A 23,884-nucleotide genomic window follows, 5' to 3' on the forward strand; every position below is an offset into this window, starting at 1 on the left:
AAAAACGATCAGATTTTATTGAGATGATCGTAATAGTTTGCATTTATATGCTGAGCAAGTTACATAAGTGAATTATTTCATCTCTTCCTCACAGCTCCCTAATGAGGTGGAGAATCTTACTATCCCCATTCACACAGAAGGAAACTAAGGGACAGCAAGGTCATTTTGGTTGCCTGGGGTCTCACAACTAATTAGCATTAGAGCCAGGATGTACACTCAGGCACTTCTCTTAACCACAAGTTTTGGCCCATCCAGATCTCCTCTTTTCCCAACGCCGAATACAGCAGCCCCATTTCTTCTGCATCTGTTAAAGCATCTAGTAGACTAATACACAGAGTGTGCTGTCAGTATTTTTTAACAGTTCATGTTTTACAGATATGGAAAATAAGACAAAGAAAATAAGTGATTTGCTATTTTTTTTACAATACATTGGCAGCCCATACTAGATGGAAGCCCAAGTTCTCTCTGTTCTTTGCAATATAACAGGCAGATCATGAACCCACTGTGATAAATCACATAGATTGTTCTTTTCTATACTCAATCTGTTAACGAAATTTACCATGGAGCTTAATTCATTCAGTAAATATTTATTGAGCAGGAAGACCTGCTTCATTTCGGCTACTGTCCAAACAGCAGTGAGAAAAAGTTCTTATGAAGCTTATATTCTAGAGAAGTCAGAGAGACAATAAATAAACTCAAAAAAGTAAACAAGACCATGATAAGTGCTTTTAAGAAAATATGTTCATAATACAAAGGGCAGCCATGGGAGAAAGGTCTCCCTGGATTGATACTCTGAGCACATATTTTAATTAGCAAGATCTAAATTACAAGGAAGAGCTAGAGTAAGCAAGTATTCCAGACAGGAGGAGCATTAGTGCTATCATTCACCTTTCCATGAACAATAGCAAATTATAAGGAATTCAGTGTTGTTTTTGTTGCAAATTAACATCAAGAAATTTTTATATGAGAAGTAACAAATATTTTCTTATTCTCATTCAAAGCTCTGAACAGTCTATAAATATACTGAAAAAAATTTATAGGCTTAGGAAAGTATTTGGAATGTTGAAGGAACAAAGAGAAACCAGTATGCTGAGCTGAGGGACTAGCAGTAGGGAAGGAAGTGATGGATGGGAGAAAAGGAGATTGCACCAGTGTAGGACTCTATTTGAGTCTGGGTTCTGCTATAGGTTGTAAGGAACCAGTTGGTGTTTTTAAGCATAAGAGTGAGATGCTTTGGTTTACAATTTGAAAAACTCACTCAAGCTGCTATTAGAGAGTGGGTTATAAAGGGGAAGGAAGGAAGCAGAGACTGTTAAAGAGTTATTATGTAGAAATGATAATGGCTTAGACTAAGGTGGTAGCTAGCAGTGCGCTCTTTTGACATGCCAGACATCTTATTAGGTAAGAGGATGCAGAGATGAACAATATAAACCCCTCTCCTTATGGAACACAATGATAACCTGAAGGAGTCTGAGAAAGAATGTCGTAGTGTTTAGTTATATTGAATGAGTTTGACCAGGCCTGTACAAGGAAGGGATTAGGAAAGAAGGTCTAGGCAAAGATCTTAGCTTGTACTAAGCATGAGTGAATGTGACATATTTAAAAAAATTACACATTGGGCTTATATTGTTAGAATGAAGGTTATACCTAAAGCCCTAGCAGGAGTAAAGGCTAAAAAAGTAGATCAAGGCACAAAAGGTATTTGATTGCCATCCTAATGAATTTAAACTCCATCCTAATGCAAGATAACAGCAGGATCAAGTGTATGTTTTTCTAAAAATTACCCTAGCACTTGAACTAGAAGCCAAGAGACTAATAAAATATTGAAGTATTTTAGGTAAGGAATGATCATAATAATATTTAGTCTGTAATTTTATATGTATTTCTTGTCTTGTTCTCAAACATCATTAAAGCTGAAGTAGAAAAGGGGAATTTAAAATGTCACTTGAATCAAATAAAATGATGAGATTCTTATGGTTCCTGTCCCAGGTTGTTTTGTGTTCTCCTGGAAGCAAGCTCTATGATGGAGATTAATGATCAAGAGGTTTATTGGGGAGCATTCTTGAGGCCACTACCTGTGACAGGGAAGGGAAGGATGTAAGATGGGGCAGAGAGAAGCTGGGCTGCTATGCAGTCTGAAAAAGGCCCAGCTGACCCCCATAGTGTTTGTTCATTCTATAAATATTACTCACTACCTGCCCTTTGCTTGGCAGTATGTGAAGCCCTCTGGATGATAGAAAATAAGAGTTAGGTCAGGCTTGATAGAGAACTAAACAGAAGAACGCCCTGATTAGAAGAAACCTTTAATGAATATAGCAAAGAACTCTTGGAATGGTCATTTGGCAGAAGATGAAGATTTTATATGCATTGTCTTTAATTTTATATAATAATGGCAATATTTATTGAACACTTGATTTGGGCTGAGTGCGTTATTGAGTTCCTTGTGTCTATTAACCCATTTAACCCTAATCCTTTGAGATTTTATAGTTGATGAAACTGAGATGCACAGCATCAGTAAGTTGCCAGAGATCTCACAGCGACTTAGTATCTGGCTGGGAAACAGTCCATAATAATATGGTGATGTCACCCTATGCTATACAGCTTCCGCATATTCGGAAATAACTTTTAAGAAAGTCACTTTTTCCAATTAAGTGACAAAGAAAATGTATTATTTGATAATGATTTTTTTAGTAAAGATGACTTCATGAGCTGTTTCTAATTATATGCTTTATATAAACAAAATTGAATTTAAAATTAGAATGTGATTCATTCTTTCAAATTGTCATATTCTCTATAATTGACAACTGCTTTCTACTTTTTTTTTTTTTTGCCTTTTGGACTAAATCTACACTTTTGTTCATTCTTTTTTATATTTATGAACTATACCCAAATGAGCTCAGTACACTAAAAACAAAATTTTGTTCCTTTGTTATGAGAAAGGCTATCGAAATTATGTCTATTTAATGCGACTTTTTTGCTTTGGAAGTTTATCATATATTCTGGAAATGAGGGCAAAATAAATAAAATCTCTTGCTTACTTTATGATAATAATAAAAAAACATGGCAAACAAACATAATAAAAAGAATTATTTCTCATTTCCAGTTTTTCTCCTTGGTGAGTTCATCAGCCTAATGCTTGGCTTTGTTAACTTGTCTTATGGGTCTCTAACAGTGAACTATGTATTTCAGGTTTTATAAACATCTCTGCCCCCAAGCAGCAATTTAATAATGTGAATCTATACTATGCCAAGATTATTGTTTTATCATTTTCCTCAGTTTATTTTATGTGCTTGCCTTATAGTTCTGTAATTTATTCACATAACTTTGTTATATATCAGAATGACTGGTAAAAGCAGATCTTCAGTTTTATGTTTTTAAAAGCATATATTTTTTATAGCATAGTTTATATATGTCTGTAATAGTTAATACATATCTGTAAATATATATAGGATATATATTTACAGATATGTTAATTTATTCATCTGCTCCTCCTGGAACATTCTAGTGGGGAGAGAAAGATGATAAATAACTAAAATATATAGTGTATCAAAAGTATTGGGAGTGGGGGAGAGAGTAATAAAGTTCCAGAAAGAGAAGAGAGGGCCCTGTGATGGCTAAGAGTGGAAACAGTTTAAAATAGGGTAAAGGAACACCTCATTGGTGAGCCAAGACTAAAGGTTGTGAGCAAGTGAGCCACCTGTGCATTTGTCTAGGCTTAAAATTGTTGGGCATTTAAATCTTAATATAAATGTGGGTAGATTAATTTTGTAAAGTTTCTGTGTTGTTATTTATATGCTAATATATTTTCAGTAAATCACATGTTAAAGGGCTTTGTAAAATGCAGTATATTTGCCAAACAAATGTATGCTATTTTTATGTCTAGTTGACATTTTTCTGACATGTGGGACCAATTTTGATTTGTTTAGGATAAGGAAGCTTGTTGAAGGTGAAGAGGAATATATACTTCTGTTATTTAATATTTTCCTTTAAAACCTTATAAAGAGCTATCTAAACAATACAAGTATACAGTTTGTTTACATATAAGAACCTTTTGATTTGGTCAGAATAAATTTTGAGAAAATTTATCGTACTTCATGAAAACATTTTAAATTCTAATCAGATGTTCAATTACTTCTTAGATGAGAAAGAAGAGGGTATCTTGGGAAGCATACTACTACCTAGTTTTCAGATAGCTATGCTTACCTCTGAGGATCACATTAATCGTAAATATGCTTTTAAGGTAAGGAAATAGCCATACTTTTTTATTCTGTATTTGAATTTTGCCTTGATTTAAAAATAGATTATTATAAAGATATTTCACTTAGTCATTTTTATATTTAAAATGAGTAAGAGCATGTCCCTTTAATTAGGAAGCACATGCTCAAATATTGAAGGACCAAGTGTCTCTATGTCTGTACTTTCACATGGTTCAAGATAAAGCAAATACATTAAAATTCTAATAATTGGTAAATAGAGCTGTAGGTATCCTGGTGATCATTTTACTATTTTTTAAAGGTTACCATATAAATGAATTTTTTTCATAATAACTTTCTTTGACATAATATATGTACATTTATAATCATATAGAATATTTGCAAAGATTTTGAGGGTCTAAGTACATTATGAACATCAGGTACTTTTGAGAGAATATTGAAGTTAAGATGTAAATGTTATTATTAATTCGAAGCAGACCTGAACGTCTACCCCTCCCCTGACTATCTCTGTTGTATGCTGGTTTGTGGAACACCCTCAAGTTAGAGGCCACCTTAAGGCTGAGTTGGCTATTATTTGTTTTCGAAAACCATGCTTCATTCTTTGCTTTAGGATATGTGGCTGAAGTAAACTTCAGAGGTCACCTATTTTTTTTTTAAAGTCAGTTTTAAATTAAGAACTCTGAAGGATTTAATGTAAATTTTTTATTTAAAGGAAAGTGGGGGGGAGAATAAGGCTAATATGGTGTTATTTGACAATGAAAATGTTTATACCATTATCAAATTGATTTCATTTTTAATTCTCACTCACTTTTAAAGAATACTCAGGACTGCATCTGATTTACAACTGTGCTAATTAACATGTTACATTTCTAGCTATGGAAGAAAAAAGAGCGGGAAAGGTTATCAGGGTGGTGGGGGTGATGGATGGGCTCAATGTGAAGGTAACATCTAAATAAAGACCTGGGTGTGGGAGGGGAATAGCTTCACATTGCAATAAATTTTGTTAACAGTGTGAACCAGAGAAACGATTAAATATTTTAAGATGTTAAATGAGAAAATTTAATGTAGATAACTAAAATAATAACTTTATAAAGTATACATATAGAGCTATGTGATACTAACACTTATTTAGTTGTGTGTTTAAAATTTTGTTTGCTCATCAATTTGGCAAATGTTTCTTGAATTTATATTATTCATAAGACATTCTGCTGGGTTCTTAGACTCTTAAAAAACAATACTGGAATGTTAAGATAGCAATAAAACAACCATGCATATTAAGTACATTTTCTCTGTAATTATTGATTTAATTTTATCTGTAACAAGGATAGTAATTTCTGTTTCAAATTCTCTCTTCTTCGATGTTGTTTCCTCTGAATTTATGAGCCAATTTTACTACTAAGTCTGTTGACATTGATGCTACTGTTTTTCACAATGGTAAGTAGAAATTCATAGACATTGTTGAATGCAATTGTGGAACATAAAGCTAGACAGGGAAGTTTACCATCATCTAGTAAATATTTCCATTTGACAGATGGCAAGCATGAGTGTGGCTTGTTAGTATCTGAGTCATGGCTACAACTGAATCTGCTTAGCAACAACCATTGTTCCTTCCATTGATCACAAATATGGGCAGTGGTCTTTATTCATTTCTCCAAAACGCCACTTAGTGAGTCCAGTGACGCTTTTAATCATTTTAACATGTGGTTTTAATCATTTTAACAACATGTAGCATTTGAGCTGTTTCTTTTGAGTTGTTTGCATAGATAGCTTTATATCTTTTACATGTTCAGTGAGATTTGTTGGTTTTGTAGTTATTTTGGTCACTGTTTGTTTATTGAATTTATTTATGTCCTGATTCTTTATGAAAAAAAAAAATTGAAGAAACGAATTTAACATTGCAGATAAAGCAGATAGTTAAGATCTGGGAGTAAAGTGTGTGGCTCCAGATTTATTCTTATCACCTTTTATATTTAGCAGAGTGACTACATACTTAGTATTCTTCCCTTTACCTCATTCTGAAATAGTCTTGTTTATTTTTCCTAGTCTTTCACTGTCTAATAGGAAACTGTCACGGGCATTTTTATTTTTATTTTATTAAATTTATTGGGGTAACATTGGTTAATAAAATTATATAGGTTTCAAGTATACATTTCTATAATACATTATCTGTATATTGAATCATGTGTTCACCACCCAATGCCAGGTCTCCTAGCATCCCCATGTATTTGACCCCCTTTACCCTCTTCTTCCTCCCACTTGACATTTTTTTTCCCACCTAGACATTTTTAAGCGGAAATTAAGAATGTATCCTCAGCCTTTCGCGCCCCCGGCCCCCGCCCCCCACTATTTTGACGCAGCTACTAATGCAGTCCATCTTTGCCAGGTCAGCCTGTGGATTAAGCTGAGGGCTCAGTGCTCACACCTTGGGTAGCAGTCTCATCAGCCTTTCTTCATTTTGTTTCCTTCGGTTTCTCTGAAATAGAGACAGGTTGAACCACCATAAAGAACGTACTTCTCACTTTTAAATTAAGTGTCTGTAAGGATTAGATAAATGCTTTTTAGTAGCAGCACCTTTTGAGGACTAAAGAATGACTAACAGAAGGGGGAAAGACTATATAATTCATACATTTCAATTAATTTTGTTTCTGATTGCTCTGGAATATTCTTGAATAAAGTGGTATGAATTACAGTAAATGGAAATTGCTAGGGATTTGTACATGGGACATGCACAACTAAGTGTTTTGTTTTTTTACCTCCCTTCCTTCCCATTCACTTTTTTTTAATTTAAAAAAAAAACCCGTAAAGAGAAAAAAATTAATATTTATATATTTTTCAAGATTGAATTATTTTTTTGCAAGTCATTCATTTCTATATCCATATATAAAACAGACCTACTTTTTTGAAATTCGATAGTAATGATCTGTGCAGAGACACACTTAACTTCTTTCTTTTTCTTTTGCAGATTCCATATTCCTATTTAAAATGATCGTGTTATTTTCAATCAGGCAGCACATCCAAACATGCGGACCTATTATTTCTGCACTGATACAGGGAAGGAGATGGAATTGTGGATGAAAGCCATGTTAGATGCTGCCCTGGTACAGACAGAACCTGTGAAAAGGTAAAGGCTTGTAAGGAAAATAATGGTGATTTCCACTTACATTTTATTCCATGCCTTTCAAGTATATCATTATCATAGTACATATCATTTTAGTAGTCATGACATGATATACCGTTAGTTAGTTTGAAATACTGCCTGCATTTTTGTTCCACCTTTCCTCTCTATTCATTTTCACCTATCAGTGTACTGAGGTGAATCCAGAATCTTAACATTCAAACTGAATATTCTTTCTTCTTACAGAATTACATTTAATTTCCGGTAAGTACGTTTTTAATTATTATCTTAAAACTACACAAGATAGTGTTATTTAAGGTCCTAAATCTTAAAAGAATTTATATTTATGAAGTTAATTTTATTGAATATTTTTAGTATGTTGTATATTTTTGAAGTTTAATAAATCAAAATAAAATGTTGTGATGTTTTATTTCTTCATCATTTCTTGGTTAATTATGATTATTTTATGATGAATGTTTCCAAAAAATAATTCATCGAGCATTTAGATTATTTCTAAATATATCTACTTCTTGAATTCTACCCTCTTCCTTTTGAAACTCTAGTATTTGATTCCTTGATAAATATGTACTGTTAAATTTGATCTATATGATTTTTTCCCCACTTGAACATATGAATCATTTAAATATTCAACTGTATTAAGAACTGGTAAGAACTGTTTCTAAAACTATGTAAATAGCTGCTGAATAATGTGCTTTAAAAATATTTTATGTGTTTCTATAATTTGAAGAAAGATTTATGATAGTTAATTTTTTTTCTAATCAGCAGTAATTGAGCACATGTCTTATATCAGTGAGATGCAAACTTGCAAGTCTGGCTTTTTTTTTTTTGGTCTCAAGAAACTAGGGGATTATTAAAATGTAAATCTTCAGTCTTTTTTTAGTGTACACGTAAAGTCTTATGACATTGATTAAAAGGCTTAAGTTGATGCTATTTATTTCTGTTTATTTTTCAAAATATCAAGTCCAAAGCAACTTAAGCAATCACAAGTAACTAACTAAGCTAGAAGAAAGTATGGAGAAAAAAGAAGGCTCAGGATTGAAGTCTAAGATAGCTATTTTCAAGAAAAACAAACAAAAAGACAGACAGACATACAGACCACCTCAACCATATATATATTCTAGGTTGAGAGCTAATAAAAGGGAAAAATGGTCTTGGAATTCCATGTGTGAAAATGACCTGAATGGATATAACAATGAAATGATTAGCACTGATTGCTAGAGAAAATATGTTGGTGAAAAGAATTAATTAAAAATCTTAAAGTAATTTTAACTTCAAAGTAAAATTTTTAGGGAATTAGTTAGAATACAGATATCAATATAATAATTAAAATATTTGATTTCTCAATGATTTCTGTATTGTATGTTGTACTTATCTCAGAATTTCAACTTACATTTTCTTTTCTTGTACTTTCTGCTCTAAAAACTAGTAATTACTCATAATTTAGGATGATAAAGACAACAGTCAATTTTTTGATTTAACTTCTGACAGCCTATTAATTGATAATGTGTCCATAACAATTTTTAGTCAGTTGTGTCGAAGTAATTTTCTCAGCCAGGAATTACTGAATACCACCACTGTGCCCGGACTGGTGTCAGCCGCTATTGTTATCCTGTAGAAATTACTTTTTTTATTCTACTTCCAGCTATTGCATTTTTATCCTGCCCTATTAATCTTGACTATTCAAATTGAAGGTATCTAATTATTGTACTATATGGCCAGAATACTTATAAATATTTATCAAGGCATGTCACCTAAAAAATAAAACATCCAGTTTTTAACTAGTTCATTTCTTTTAAATTTATAAAGTCTTTAACCTATGAACTACAATAAAATAATTTCCTAGAATGCAGATCATTGTTTGCATAAAACAGTCTAAGTATAATATACATTCTCTGAATAATTTCCATCTCCAGGCTCACTATTTTCATTTTCTATATTTCCATGTGTCTTCTGTACTAACTTAAATGTCACTTTTAAAAATTAGATCACAGGTTTCATATTATGCTATTTTAGCATACATTTCTGAATTGCTTTTATTCCACTTAGAGAAAAGTCAACATGTATTGTTTTTAATTATATTTACTAAATGATAAATTTGGGGAAAAAATAAAGAGGAAAAAAAGGCAATGCAGTCCTAATTGAAAATACAGCTTTAGATAGACTAGAAGTAACTAAAAAATCTTTCAGATATTTGATATTCCTCTTCTCTTTCCAAATTTAGCTATGATAAATGCACTTTTGAGTGTAAGTCTTTTCTCTCTGACTTTTATCTTTCAAGGGAAAGGAGCTCCATAGCATATCTTTGCACACTTTCCCAATATCTAATATTGCTCACAATCTAGACTAAATATATGGATAGTTTATCACTTTACTCCAAGAAAAAGTCACATTTCATTTTTTTTCTCACTGATCTTATTCCAAACTGTCTATCTATAGCTATAGATGTATGGATTATGTATTTTCTATATACATCACTGAAATTGGCAGCGATGATACACTTAAGATCCAAAAGGAACATTATTATGTATTGAAATTTGCTCATTTCCTAAGAGGCTTCCCAGCATGGCTTGATCTTGGCAGTTTAATGCAGGTTCAGACACTCCGCTTGGTCTTGTCAGAACCTGGAAGCGATTGGTGTCAAAGCTTCTCATCAAAAAGACCTAGATATAGCAACTGCAGTTGTGAGCAGTAAAACTGTCCAGTGATCCAGACACACACTGTTAAACAGTACATTCTTCTGATGAGAGATGGACATGGGATGCCAGATTCTAATCTAAGATTGCTTAGTGAGATGGAGTGAGAATGGTAATAAAGTCTGTGGCAGCGACTGATTCACTCATCCGGACTCACATCAACCTGTAACCTTGGTGCTACAGTCATTCCTATTTACTATAAAGGAGGTTGAAGCATGGTAAATTTATATACCTTGCCCAAAGACAGATATAGCTAAGTCAATCTGGAAGCTGAATATGTGCATTCTGGCTCTAGGAGTTCTTGGCTGAAACTCGGGTCTTCCTGAATACAGTCATAAGGTTCAGATCTTTGATAGGACCAGACTGTAATTTTCTGGTGCAGCCATTTCTACAAACCAGATTCATGTTTGTCTCATGATGCATTAGCCTCTCCAGCTGGAAGCCATTTTGTTTATTTCAAATGACTAAGTGCTGTGGTCCTCTTAAGTGTGGATTTTGTGGTTCCACCGTCAAAGGACAGTCTTTTTTACTTTATTTCCAGATTTCTAATGGTGGGGATGCTCATCACTTTTTACCCAGTGCTTTACATACTGTATGGTATTTTTTACCCTTTCTATTCAGACATTCTGGTGTTGTGCTTCAATTTTTATACCACAACATTGGGGATTTGTGCAGGTTTGTCCTCTGAGACCCTTTCAGTTTTTTTTGTAAAGTCAAAGGCAATTGTACATTTTTCCTAGATTGAATCCCAGAAATAACATGCATTATTTCATCCAATTTACTATGATTTTATTCTCTGATTTCAGAGTGGACAAGATTACATCTGAAAATGCACCAGCTAAAGAAATGAATAACTTTCCCAACCATAGAGTGCTAATTAAACCAGAGGTCCAAAATAACCAGAAAAACAAGGAAATAAGCAAAAATGAAGAAAAAAAGGCATTAGAAGCTGAAAAATATGGATTTCAGAAGGATGGTCAAGAAAGACCTTTAACAAAAATTAATAGTGTAAAGTTGAATTCTGTGCCATCTGAATATGACAATGGGTCAACATGCTTGGCTCAAACTGGACACTACAGGCCAATCAGTGTGAATAGTTCAGAGAACAAAACAGTTAATGTTAGCCTGGCAGATCTTAGAGGTGGAAATCACCCAAATATAGGGCCTGTACACACAGAGGCTGATCGAGTAATACAGAGAACCAATTCAATGCAACAGTTGGAACAGTGGATTAAAATCCAGAAGGGGAGGGGTCATGAAGAGGAAACCAGGGGGTAAGTATCTTGTTACATGTTATGAACCCAGGTTTCTTTCATGCTTTGTTCATGGAAATTGGTTTCTGAGATGCCAACTTAAAGTAATCTAAATTGCAATTTAGATATTATAGTTTTATTACTGTATCTTTTTTTTTTCCATAGTAATCAAATATAATTGTTTTTTTCTCTATCACCCATTGTTCTGTCACCCAGCTTCACTAATAATGGCCAAGAGTCATTCATTCTTCCTTAGCCCAGGGCAAGAAAAGGCTTAGGTTGTGGGTAGAGATCTTGTTTGTTTGTGATGAGGAAGACCTATCCCTACCCCTTTCTTTCCTCCCTCTCTCCCTCCCTCCCTAGTCTGTCTTCTATCAGTAATTTCTGCAACTTCATGCAGTGAGTGCAAAGATCTCCTGAGACAAGTATTTGGAGACAATAAAGGCTTAGGTTCTCTAGTTCTTTGTCTCATTCCCTGGCTTTCTTAACTCATAATGCCTGTGACGAGGTATTATGTTTATTCATCTAAGCATGTATTTATTTATGTGCACACACTTATTTTTCATATATTTATTGTATAACTACTCTCTGCTAATCATGGCGCCAGAAAGTAATATAATGAAAAGATGTAGTCCAGATTTCTCACAGAGATTCCTATCTAGGAGAAGATTAAACAAGTATGGGACATTGTGACAAATACAGTGAAAGAAGAACAGAATGCTATAAGAACATGTTTCGGGGACAACCAACCACAGATCTATGGGTTCAGGAAAACCTTTCTAGAGGAAGTGAATACACTTGAGATATAAAGGATGGTATGCTTATCTTGGTTTAGATGTGCAGAACTCCATAGTTGATAGAGAGCAGGGAAAGGAATCCAAGGACATCCAGTATGACTTGGGTACAACTGCTGTAATGCTGGATGAGAAACAGGCTGGAGAGATAAACTAGAAGAGATGTATTCAGATTGGTGTTTCAGAAAGATCACACTGGCTGTAGAATCTGGAGAATGAATTGGAGAAAGTTCAAAAATTATCAGAGTATGTAAAATGAGGAGAGGAATAGAATGTATTTAAGATAGAACTGACAAATCTAGTTGAGTGCTTGGATGTGCTTGATTGCAAACTAGTCTCAGTCAGGTTCAGTCAAGTCTAGTTTGAGTGATCGGGGGAAATCAAGAGCTGTCTAGTGCCTTTTATTGCATAGGAAAGATTTGAGAAGAGAGAACGTAATGAATGATTGGACAAGCTAAATTTGAGGCGCCAATAGTCTGTATCTCCAAAGAGAGATCTGGACTTGAGTTTGCAGCATCCTCATTATATCACAAGTATTTAAAGGTAAGGATGAGAATAGATAAATTCATTTAGTGATAGGCTGGATTAAAATAAAAATTCTAAGGGAAAACCTGAAAGAACATTTATAGTTAAGAAAAAAAGGAATTGTAGCAGGGGGCAGAAAATGTAAAGGAGACCAAAATAAAAGCCAAAGAAAATGGAGGAAAAGCCACTTATGAATGAGAAAAGATGTTCTGTCATTAGGAGTTTGACATGCAAATTTTAAAAAGTTCTTTAATGCACTAGTGTACATACATAAAAGTGAACTGAAAAGTTATTGTAACTCTTACCTTTCAGTAATAGAAAACCAAAAAACAATGATGTTAATAATGTTTTGATTAAATAAAGATTTAACTTAATAACAAAATTCTAAGGAATAGGGAAATTCTTCCACTTTGCTTAGTTATCACTCAGCCTCTCTTTCAGCAGTGCAGCTCAAAAGCCTGGGTACACTCGGCTTCATCTTTTGTTATCTCATTCTCCTGTGTTTTGTTGTTCAATTCCGTATTCTCTTCTCCATCCTCAGTGCTCACTTTTCAATTTTCCTAAGGGATAATTTTGAGAAATATTTGCTATTTCAAAAATAAAATTTCATTAGACAGAAGAGAAGCCAAAATGAAAGGATCTTTGGAAATACTTATTAAAGCAGTAATTATTTTCAGAGAAACATAATAAAAATCCCAGCCAGAAGATTGCTGAATCTGTACCCAGCAAGTTAAATTACACTTCCTAATGGATCCGTTTTATTAAAGTAAAATCATACTTTAGTAAGGTTGGAAGTATATAAAGGGATTCAACAAATAGTGGAAGTTAGTTTTTAAATTGTTGTGCCTAAATATTAGTTTCCAAGTACTTTTAGGTCCCTTGATGGGTGTAATTAACACACATAAAGGCTTTCTGGAACTTTTCCTTTTGAACACAGACCTGCAGCATCTGAAGGCTGGTCTTAGGTTGTTTTTGAGCTCAAGGCTTCTCTGTGTTGCTCCACCAACTCTGAGTTCACTGGCTACAGTTCAGTTTGGATCATTGAAATATATCATCTACATTATTATATAAACTTCATACTGAAAAAAAATAGTAGTGATGTTTTATAATGAACTAATTTTTATTGGTGGAAAGAAACATAGTGGCAATTTGTGGTATAATTCATTTTGTAAAACTTTCTGAAAGACTTGCTTTTATTATTAAAGTTCTGATTTCTAGAAAGAAAAGAGGTTTAATATATAGTCAAAGAGTAGACCCCTGCATCTGTGACCAGAGCTTTAAAATTGCTTTGTGAGTGACAGGCACTGTTAAGATGCATGGTGCCTTAAGCCATTGTTCTGCATGACAGAATCACAGGGACTGTGTTTTCATGGTGCTTGACAGGCAGCTGCTGGTAAATGGAGCGCTAAACCTGATAAAGGAGCTTACAGTGTTCATTTCTTAAGCTTTCACTTAAAAGTAAATCACACTTTTGTTTAATTTAAATTTCTTTGCAGAAGACCACTGAAGGAAACTAGTTTTGGGGGGCAGTGGGAGTGGGGGGGCAGGTCTCAAAATGCTAGAAAGTATATGGGATAAAAATAAACTTACTTGATAAATAACCTAATTTTCAATTAAAATTCCCCAAAAGTGTTTTCAAGGATGGCAGAAGAGCCTTTTAAACTTTGTAGTCATTAATTAATCAAGCTTAGTAGAAAAACAGCCTGTGTTAATGATCATAGGATGAGTTTACAGTTCAAATTCAATATACATTTTAATAACAAGGTCCTGCTCACTTATTTCCAAATGAGATATAAAGTTAATATCGTTTATATTTCCAGGATTTGCTTTTGTGATAATAGTTCAGTGCCTAATTCAGAGCCTTTTGCATACTGAGGTCAGTTATTTCTTAAATTTATGAATGATCAAATAAACCAAGGTATGTTGGAGTAAATTGCTTTAGTACTAGGGCAGAATTTTTTAGATGGAATCAACTTCCCCTGGCGAACAAACTTCCTAAGCAAATACCATGGGGTTGCCAACTCTGATCTTATTCCATTTCTGGCTTTCATGTTAACAGAAAAGATGGAGATAGGGAGGGAGATCAAGCAGAGGAAAAATGGGAAACATACATGGAAGGAAAGCAGCAAAGAATTGAACTCTGTGCTAGTTTCATCAGAGTACTTTTCTCCATGACTTCAGCCTCAAAGTCATCAGATAAGTGGTTCTTGTCTAGAAGGGGTTTGTTCAGTTTTGAGCAAGTGTGTTTTGAGTAGAGGCCCTTAAAAGCTGAAGAATAACCAGCATGATGAAAGAAATTTAGTTTTTAGGTGGAAAGTTTGAAGGAATTGAAAGTGTTTTTGAATATAGACCAAGACGTGGGATTTTAGAGCTATAACATAATTTCATGATCAGATCATCTTGTAGATGAGAAAAATCCCAAAAAGTGTCAGTTGGCCAGGTTTTCATAGCATGTGAAGAGCTTTAGTTATGCCCTTCGTGATTTGGGGGTATCTTTTTATTTTTAATTAAATCATTACGATAGAAAAGGTTTTTTCTTTAATAATTTCCATACTTCTGCAAATTTTTAAAAATGGATTACTTTTTCATGAAATCTAAAAGTCTGGGAATCATTGGCATGAGGAAGAGTGCTGCTGCTTAAGGAAGTAAGAGGCCTGCACTCTAGTCCTAGCTGCCACTAACTCTTGCATAATCTCGTAGTCTTTTCCCACCCTGTCCTCTCCACCTCTCCTCCTCCCCTCCCCCAAAAAACTTCTCTCCCCCTTCCCTCCCTCCCTCCCTCCTTCTCTCTCTCTCTCTCTCTCTCTCTCTCTCTCTCTCTCTCACACACACACACACACACACACACACATTTTCTTAGTCCCAGAAGATATAAATAATTCATCTAAAGTCTCCATATTTAGTAGAAAAGGAAGAAACAAAACTTGGCTCTCCTGAGTTTTGATCAGCTGCTTTTTCCTATTTTCTCCTGCATTTCTATATTTTTCACAGCCTTATCCCCTCTTTGAGCGTTTTAAACCAGGAGTCCCCAACCCCCAGGCCACAGACGAGTACTGGGGTGAGCAACAGATGAGCGAGAGAAGCTGCATCTGTTTTTGCAGCTGCTCTCCAGTGCGAGCATCACCTCCTCAGCTCCACCTTAGCTCATCATACATAGACACACTGGCGTCTGGTACCAAAAAGGTTGGGGACCACTGCTTTAAACCACAAAAAAGGTGTAATTAATATGAGACTTTCTCTGGATTGTGGAATGGCAACCCAATTTTACTTCCCCAGTAGACAAATTATGCAAGGGTTTTTATTACTACCATGCCTCATAGCCCAGGATACATACACCCAATTCATTACACCGTATCACAGTGAAATCTTTGTTATTGACAACAAGTCTTTGGGTCAAAAGAGAGCTCTGACATTCAGGTTATCAGCCAAGGATTCCCAGATTTTTAAAGAGCATGGTCAGGTAATTTATACATCAAGTTAGAGGAGGGATCCCTTCTCGTCCATGTAATAACCAATGTGTTTCACATTTTAACACCCAGTAGGCAGCAAAATATTGTGTAATTATGCATGTACAATTCCAAAATGTACTCTATGGTGAAAATATAGTAAGCAAGAGAGAGGTGTTAATGAAACATTGAAGAAAGAGGTCAGGAAATCTGAGTTTATGGGGTTCCAATTCTCACATGTTTGGTTCATTGAATTACATTTGACATTATGGATACATAATAGCATATTATGTATTAGAGTATAAATTTATGCCAGTGGAGGTGGTAGCATAAATGAATACCTGTAATTCAATATTTTCTTAAATCTAGATTTTATTATGGTTATTATGAAAAGGTTGTGTTTGCATTTAGAATTTGAATTGTAATTATATCTTTACCTACCTCGAACGATAATGGGGAAACAAATGCTAACTTTATTTAGAAATTTTAACTGACTTTTAAAAATCCTTTACATATAATGAATCCGACCTAGCATGAGATAAGCACAAGGATTTTTTGTTATATTTAATGGAGTGTTTTTATCCACATGTCTTTTTCTTTTTTTAATTGTAAACTGAAATTTTATTCTTTCATTTTAGAAAACTGAAATGGCCTGTGTTTAGTAATATGCTATTATATACCCATAATTCAAAAAATTTTTAAGAACTTTATTTTAGATGCTTAATGCACATGAGGAATTTTTAGATTGCTTTTAAAAGCCCCCCCAAAATACCGATACATTCATGAGATAGAATTTTAATTTCTATGCCAGAAACATTTTAAAATTCCTGAAATTTGCAGTTTTATATCTGAAATGTTGTCAGGTTTAAATATTTTGTCTTTAAATTTCGAGCTTTAGCTTCAAGTAATTCTTATTTTTCAAGTTAAGAAAAGTTATCAAGGAAAGTTATTTCTCCAAACCACAAATATACCAATGTACTTCTTCCCATAAATTGTCATGCTTTCTGAAGGAAGTGGTACAGTGGAGTAGTCGCAGAGAACTGCAGTAGTTCACTTCCTGTCTTCTTGCCCTGTGGGCATAGCATAAAAACTTCAGTGTTACATCCACACAGAGATGCTATGCGGTTTAACTGTTCTTGTGAGATACATGAAAATGAGATTCTTTGAGTTTGTTTATATAAAAACAAACGGGATATGGAGACAGACTTGGGATTTGATCTTGAATATTCTTAGTTCTAAAAGAAGTATAATAAATATTTTTTCCTCTTTAAGCCAAACTGTACATTGTATGGAATTAATACTCTTTTATGTAAGTGACATAGATGCTATTTACTTAATGTATATACTCCATCAAATTGAGTTTCATAAAAAGATTAAAATCTGTTTACTAATAATTTATGCCTTGTATAATTTTTAATATTTTGATCTCTAAAAATAAATTCCTAATATATATTTTACTTACCAGAAGGAAAAAGATATAATTTAGAATCCAGAAAGCACCTTTCCTTCATTTTTACATTGATTTCAATTCTTTCATTTTAGAGTAATTTCTTATCAAACATTACCAAGAAATATGCCAAGCCACAGAGCCCAGATTGTGGCCCGCTATCCTGAAGGTTATAGAACACTCCCAAGAAACAGCAAGACCAGGCCTGAAAGCATCTGCAGTGTGGCCCCTTCCACTCATGATAAAACAGTAGGACCTGGAGCAGAAGAGAAACGAAGATCAATGAGAGATGACACAATGTGGCAGCTCTACGAATGGCAGCAGCGTCAGTTTTATAATAAACAGAGCACCCTCCCTCGTCACGGCACACTGACCAGTCCTAAAACCATGGTTAATATTTCTGACCAGACAATGCACTCTATTCCCACATCACCCTCCCATGGGTCAATAGCTGCTTATCAGGGATACTCCCCTCAACGAACCTACAGATCAGAAGTGTCTTCACCAATTCAGAGAGGAGATGTGACAATAGACCGCAGGCACAGGACCCATCACCCTAAGGTAAAATGTCTGCTAATCTTGTGTTAACTACTACTATGTGGGTGCTATGTTTTATTTCTAGTGCACTATTCTTTTAAATGTGAGAGACAAGAAAATAGGCAGGAGAGGTAAGCAAGGCAGCTCTTTTTTTTGTTTTAAAAATTAAGGAAGAGTATTTTGCAATGCCCAAATCTCATGTATAAAACCTAAGCTTGCAATGCTTCCTCTCTCAGGAGCACAGGAACATTTCTTTTGAGCAGATACATTATGCATTCTTCTACGCCTGATAGCATATCTATCTCATTGGCTTTCCATGTAGGTTAAGACCACATGCATTTTTATTGGCTCTTCACTCACTTGCAGATTCTACACCTGCCCTTTCTAGCATACCTGCAGTCTTGTATCAGGCTCATCCTGTTCTTTGCTAAAATAAAAGTGCCAACCTCATCTTCTAACCAGCTGAATATATGGCATATTGAAATATCTCCTTAGATACCAAATTTAATAGGCTAACAATGTTTACTGGTATATATGCTTTTAAAAACTGAAAATATGGGTAGATTTAATTTGTGCCTTAACTTGGTTAAGCATTGCTTAGTAAATTTATTGGAAGTGAATTCAGAGTGCTTTGTATCAATCAGCTTTTCATAATGCCAAAGTTATTTTGATCAGACAGTTCTATTTGTGTGCAGCCAGTTCTCTAATGTCTATTCTGAAGTGAAAGGGAATTTTCCTGTCATTTTCTTTTTAACTGAAAAGAATTTCTAGTTTTATACCATTTAAAAATGTACCTTTTCTTATCCTTGTGGCAGGCCAAATCTTTCAGTTATATCATTGTGTAAAGTGTTTACTTGATTTTTCTATAAATAAACATTAGCTAGAAATTAATAAGTCAATCAGGAATTTTCTTTTGGAGAAAGCTTTAGTTTGGCTCACCAAAAAAAAAAAAAAAAAGGGCTTACTTTGAACTTCAGTGTAACAAAGTTCAGTGTTTTGTCACTTTGTACATCCGAAGGCTAATTCATATTTGATAAAAATAGTAACAATATTCAAGAGAAATCTGATCAAATACAACTTAGCGTGTGGCTGTATTTGTTCTCATGGTTATTAGTATTTTTCATATTCTAGACCAAAATTTATCTGTTTCAACAGTAAATATGAGATGAATGCGCACTATCTAGTTCCCAGTTAACTCTTTCTCCCAAACATCTCCAAAATTGCCAAATTTTTATTTCAAACTGCTCTGTCACCTTTCTTGATTTGATTAGTAGTTCTCAAAGTATTGTCCATGGACCTCTAGGAGGAAGTGTCCTAGAGAGTCCCCATAATTCTTTCAGGGAGTCTGTAAGTGAGCTCAAAACTGTTTTTATAATAATAATAATGATTATTTCTTGTGTTACCATTTTCTAATAGTGTGAATGAGATGGTAGGTAAAAGTACTGGCACCTTAGCATAAATCAAGGGAGTGGCTCCAAACTATGCTAGAGGTCTTCGTATGCTTCACTGCCATATACTTGCAATAAAAGTAAAGGCAGTTTCACTTAATTCCTTTGATGAAACAGTAATGGATTATTTTATCATCTTAATATTCTGTGTGATGAAATGGGAAATATACTTCAAGCATCTCGATTGTATACCACAGTACTTAGGGTAGTCTCCCAGAAAAACACTTGTATGATTATTTGAGTTGCAAGCTGAACTAGCTGCTTTTTTCATGAAACGCCATTTTTACTTGAAAGAACGAATGACAGACAAACTGTAGTTGTTCAGACTTGGTATTTGACAGATGCTTCTCAAAGTGAAATGTTAGCCTGTCACTTCAAGAAAAATAACTGACAGTTTTTGTCACTGATGACAACATTAGAGCCTTCAAGCAAAAATTAGAATTTTGGAAATCTTGTATCTGCCACTGTGAGCTTGACAGTTTTCCCAGTGCTTTAAGAGTGGCATCAACAAATGTATATATTGATATGTGTCAACATCGTGAACATCTGTATAACTCACGAAACAAGTATTTTTCAACTGACCAATGTTTGATATTACAAAATCATTTAAAGTGCAAATAGACTAATGGATATTACTGTAACAGTATGAAAAATTTATTGATATAGTTTCAGATTCCACTTTGCAGCTAACCTTCAAGAAAATACCATGTTTTGAACATTAGTGCAGTATCAAACATGAATATCTACAGTTACCCAAAAAAAGCTGTTAATGTTCTCTTTCCTTTTCAATATACATATTGAGGGCGGATTTTCTTAGTGTACTTCCTCTAAAAGAGATTATCACAACAGATTGACTACAGAAGCAGAAATGAAAATCAAGCCAGCCATTAAAGAGATTTGCAAAACTGTAAAACAATACTACTCTGGCCACTAAATTTCCTTTTTAAGAATATAAAGGGGTCCTGAGACCAATAAGGTTTGAGAACCACAGGGCCAGACTATAGAAAATTACTCTGTTCATCAGTTTCCGTATTTTAGTCAGGAAATTTTAGTATCTGTTTTCTTTCATAAACACGAACAAGAAGTTTTAAATGATATTTTATAGTATAAATTTAAGATTTCTCATCACTGACATTGACCACAGAATTTATAGTGTGCCTTTATTTTCCTAGCATGTTTATGTGCCTGACAGGAGGTCAATGCCCGCTGGCCTAACTTTACAGTCTGTTAGTCCCCAGAGTCTCCAAGGCAAAACGGTGAGTACGATATCTTTATTTACCACATCATGTTTTGTTTATGTGCTACACACGATAACACATATCTGACATAGCTTTTAGGTTTGAATTTTCAGAGTGGTACCTCCCAAGGAAAAACCATTACTATTTTTGCGGAAGAGATGCTCATGAGAAGAATTTGGAATCATGTAGCCATTTCAGAGTTTTATTGGATACCGCTCCCTAAATGTCTGAGTGCCTAAATGTAAGATAATATTCTCAAGGTTTAAATCCTGGGTGGGTTTCTTCATTGGATGTTAATTCTCTCATCCTTAAAACCCAAATTGAAGTTGTTCATTAGTGGAACATACCCAGCAAGCAGCCATGTGTAGTCAAACTCCAAGCCTATTAAGATGTTTTTCCTGTGGATTTTTAGATAGATTAACTACTTTAGAGTAGAAAAGAAACTGATTTACATATTTATGCAGAGAAGGAGACTATAAAAATACCAGTATCGGTTTCATTGTCAGTGTACAAATTGGGAAGGAGTTATAGTACCAGGACACCATTATTTTTCAAATGAAAGTGTAAAGATGACTTTTCATCACTTCATTTTATTTTAGTGGCATTCTTTTGTCAGAGGAACTATGCTTTAATATCAGTAGGAAGTTTCACTTTCTGTAAAGATGTGATTTGAAGACCTGTATAGTTGTTCCTTATTTAAAATACTCCCTGCAGTAATAAAAAATAATTCATCTTACATGTATTTTGCAAACATTCTTTCATTTCATCTTTCGTGTTTTACACGCTTAGATATAGGCAGATTTCTTGGTTTTAACCTACTTCCAGTTTATTTACTAAAGCTTATAAATATTGCTTGACTAAAACTAAAAATTTTAAATGGTTGGAATTTAAAAATTTTGATTGTTGATCTGGCAAAGAAACGAACATTGGTCATAAGATAAGGCTAAAGATTGTACTATGAAATTTTTTCTTCTGCTTTGCTCCCTCTGGTGGATATTTAGGATAAAATTTATTTAGCACCTACTTTTGAGGGTTCAAATGTACTTTATTTTGCTTCAAATTTTAAATATCTTATAAACTTACTGGAATTTTCACCCTTTTGAAAATTTCTATCTTTTTAATTCCATAAATAATAAACCAGAGTTTAAAGATTTCCTCATTTGGTACTTCTGTCAAATATTCACTCGGGATCTTAAAATATCTAAATTCCTTACTCTACCCTTCCATCTCCCTGGCTAGACATCAAGAGCTTAATACGATGATCAGAAGACATAGACTATCCCACAGTGACGAGGTTACAAGATGCGCATGACATCAGATCACAAGTCACTATTTTTCTGTTAACAAAATTTCTTTAAGTCATATACACGTTCTTTGACTATTTAAAAGAGGCTTGTCTCACCTATATAGATACTCAGTTTTACCTAAAGAATCCAGTAATTAACTCTGATTTACTTCTAACATTTTTTTTCTCACCCAAAGGCCAAAGATTTTAATGTAATTTCAAATAACAATTAAAAATGATTTCTGTTCCTAAAAAAAAATTATATGAAAATAAAAGAGCAACAGCAAATGAGCAGAACTGGAGAGCTAGTGTAATGCTATGGTGTAGACAAAACAAATCAATCTCAGGAATGGTTTTTGGCCTTGCAGTCTTAAGAGCATGCCGTAGCCCTTAGGTCTAACTAGAGTCTCCCTCTGGCCTGTCTGCAGTTTTTAATCATGACAAAGCTCAGAAAAACACCAAATAATATTTTATGGCCTATAAGCCAACAACCATACTCCACTGCATTGCTAACAGAAAAAAATTTATCAAATTGGCCTGTTAAAGAATTTTATCTACCTTTGAAATTTTCTTCCCCTTTGGGATCATGGAAACCAATAGGGAACCAGAAGGTTCTCTGCTTTCCCCAGAATGTGAAAGGAAGTTTATACAACCATGGAAATGTTCTGTGTATTAGACTTTTTTTTTTTAACATAGAAAGTCAAATCTGATCTTTTGGTCATATAAAATATCCTATGAGAGTACTAACAGTGGCATTTAAAAATATAACTGGAAAGCAATTAATAGATCCCAAGCACCGAGTTTAATGATAAAAAGATATCATCCAAATTTTACATGAATTTTAATTCTTTTTATCTACCTTCTGTTCTATAAAATAGAGTGTTGGACCTGCCAGTATTGTTCTGTTGGAATAAAAGTCTTAGGTGTCATTTTTAAACATCTTGTTAAAATACCTTTTAATAATCTTTTACTACATCTTATGTATAAACCTTTGTAATTTTTTTTTGGCGTTGTGTTGTTTTTTTATATTTAACATTTAAATTTTTCTCATGAGTTCTGAGAAAATGCCTTAATATACTGTTGTTTTGCTGTATCTTTTAAAGTAACACTGTTCCTTCTATTTCTCTAGATATCTATGCATTTATGTAGGACCTATCATCATAGTGCTTAGGCACTATGTTTGATGTCAACCATAAGAGGAAACTTGCCAAGAAATCTTGGTTTAATATCTATCACTTAAGACAACAATTAATCTGTTTTCCACTGTTTGGATTCTTAAATTGTACTCCTTCAGCCAGAGGAGCTTACGCTGCTGCTAATAAAGCTGAGACGGCAGCAAGCTGAACTGAGTAGTATCCGGGAGCATACGTTAGCACAGCTCATGCAGCTAAAACTTGAGGCCCACAGCCCAAAGGTCAGCTATGAAGAGATTTGTCTGTGTCATCTGCCATTGTCACTTACTTTGAGCCGCTCATTAATCAGTTTGATCAGTGCCATTAGTGTTGAGCATGAGCCCATGCCATCATTGCGACAGCATTGGAATCTCCTATTGACCCTTTGAGAATTCACTTGTTTATACTTTATTAAAGGAAAATATGGGTAGGATGCATTTCTTCTTAGCCTTCCACCCATCTACTCACCTGCCAACTTTTGGTTGTGAGGAAGAAAATGCATACAGACTTCAAAATATTGTCATCTACCAAATCCTGTAACTTACACATCTGGTAAAACAAATTGAAAAGTCTTACAATTTCTCCTAAAGTAGTAAGCTGAAAATTGATTATAGTTTTAATAATACTGTCTATTATATATCAAATATTAATTTTAAGATATTGCTTCTGTACTTGATTAAAAAGAATGAATGCATG

General features: G+C 34.0%; 1 protein-coding gene across 1 annotated transcript in view; it reads left to right on the forward strand.

The window, feature by feature from the left end:
• Positions 1-23,884, forward strand: part of PLEKHA5 (pleckstrin homology domain containing A5) — a 191,522-nt gene that overhangs the window by 122,092 nt on the left and 45,546 nt on the right. The window contains exons 8-13 of the mRNA XM_025047374.1: positions 4,140-4,240; positions 7,220-7,335; positions 10,850-11,317; positions 17,604-18,069; positions 20,666-20,749; positions 23,311-23,430. Of these exons, the coding sequence (XP_024903142.1) occupies positions 4,140-4,240; positions 7,220-7,335; positions 10,850-11,317; positions 17,604-18,069; positions 20,666-20,749; positions 23,311-23,430 (1,355 nt within the window). The remainder of the gene's footprint in view (positions 1-4,139; positions 4,241-7,219; positions 7,336-10,849; positions 11,318-17,603; positions 18,070-20,665; positions 20,750-23,310; positions 23,431-23,884) is intronic.

Source organism: Pteropus alecto, unplaced genomic scaffold, assembly GCF_000325575.1.
Source record: "Pteropus alecto unplaced genomic scaffold, ASM32557v1 scaffold103, whole genome shotgun sequence".
NCBI lineage: Eukaryota > Metazoa > Chordata > Mammalia > Chiroptera > Pteropodidae > Pteropus > Pteropus alecto.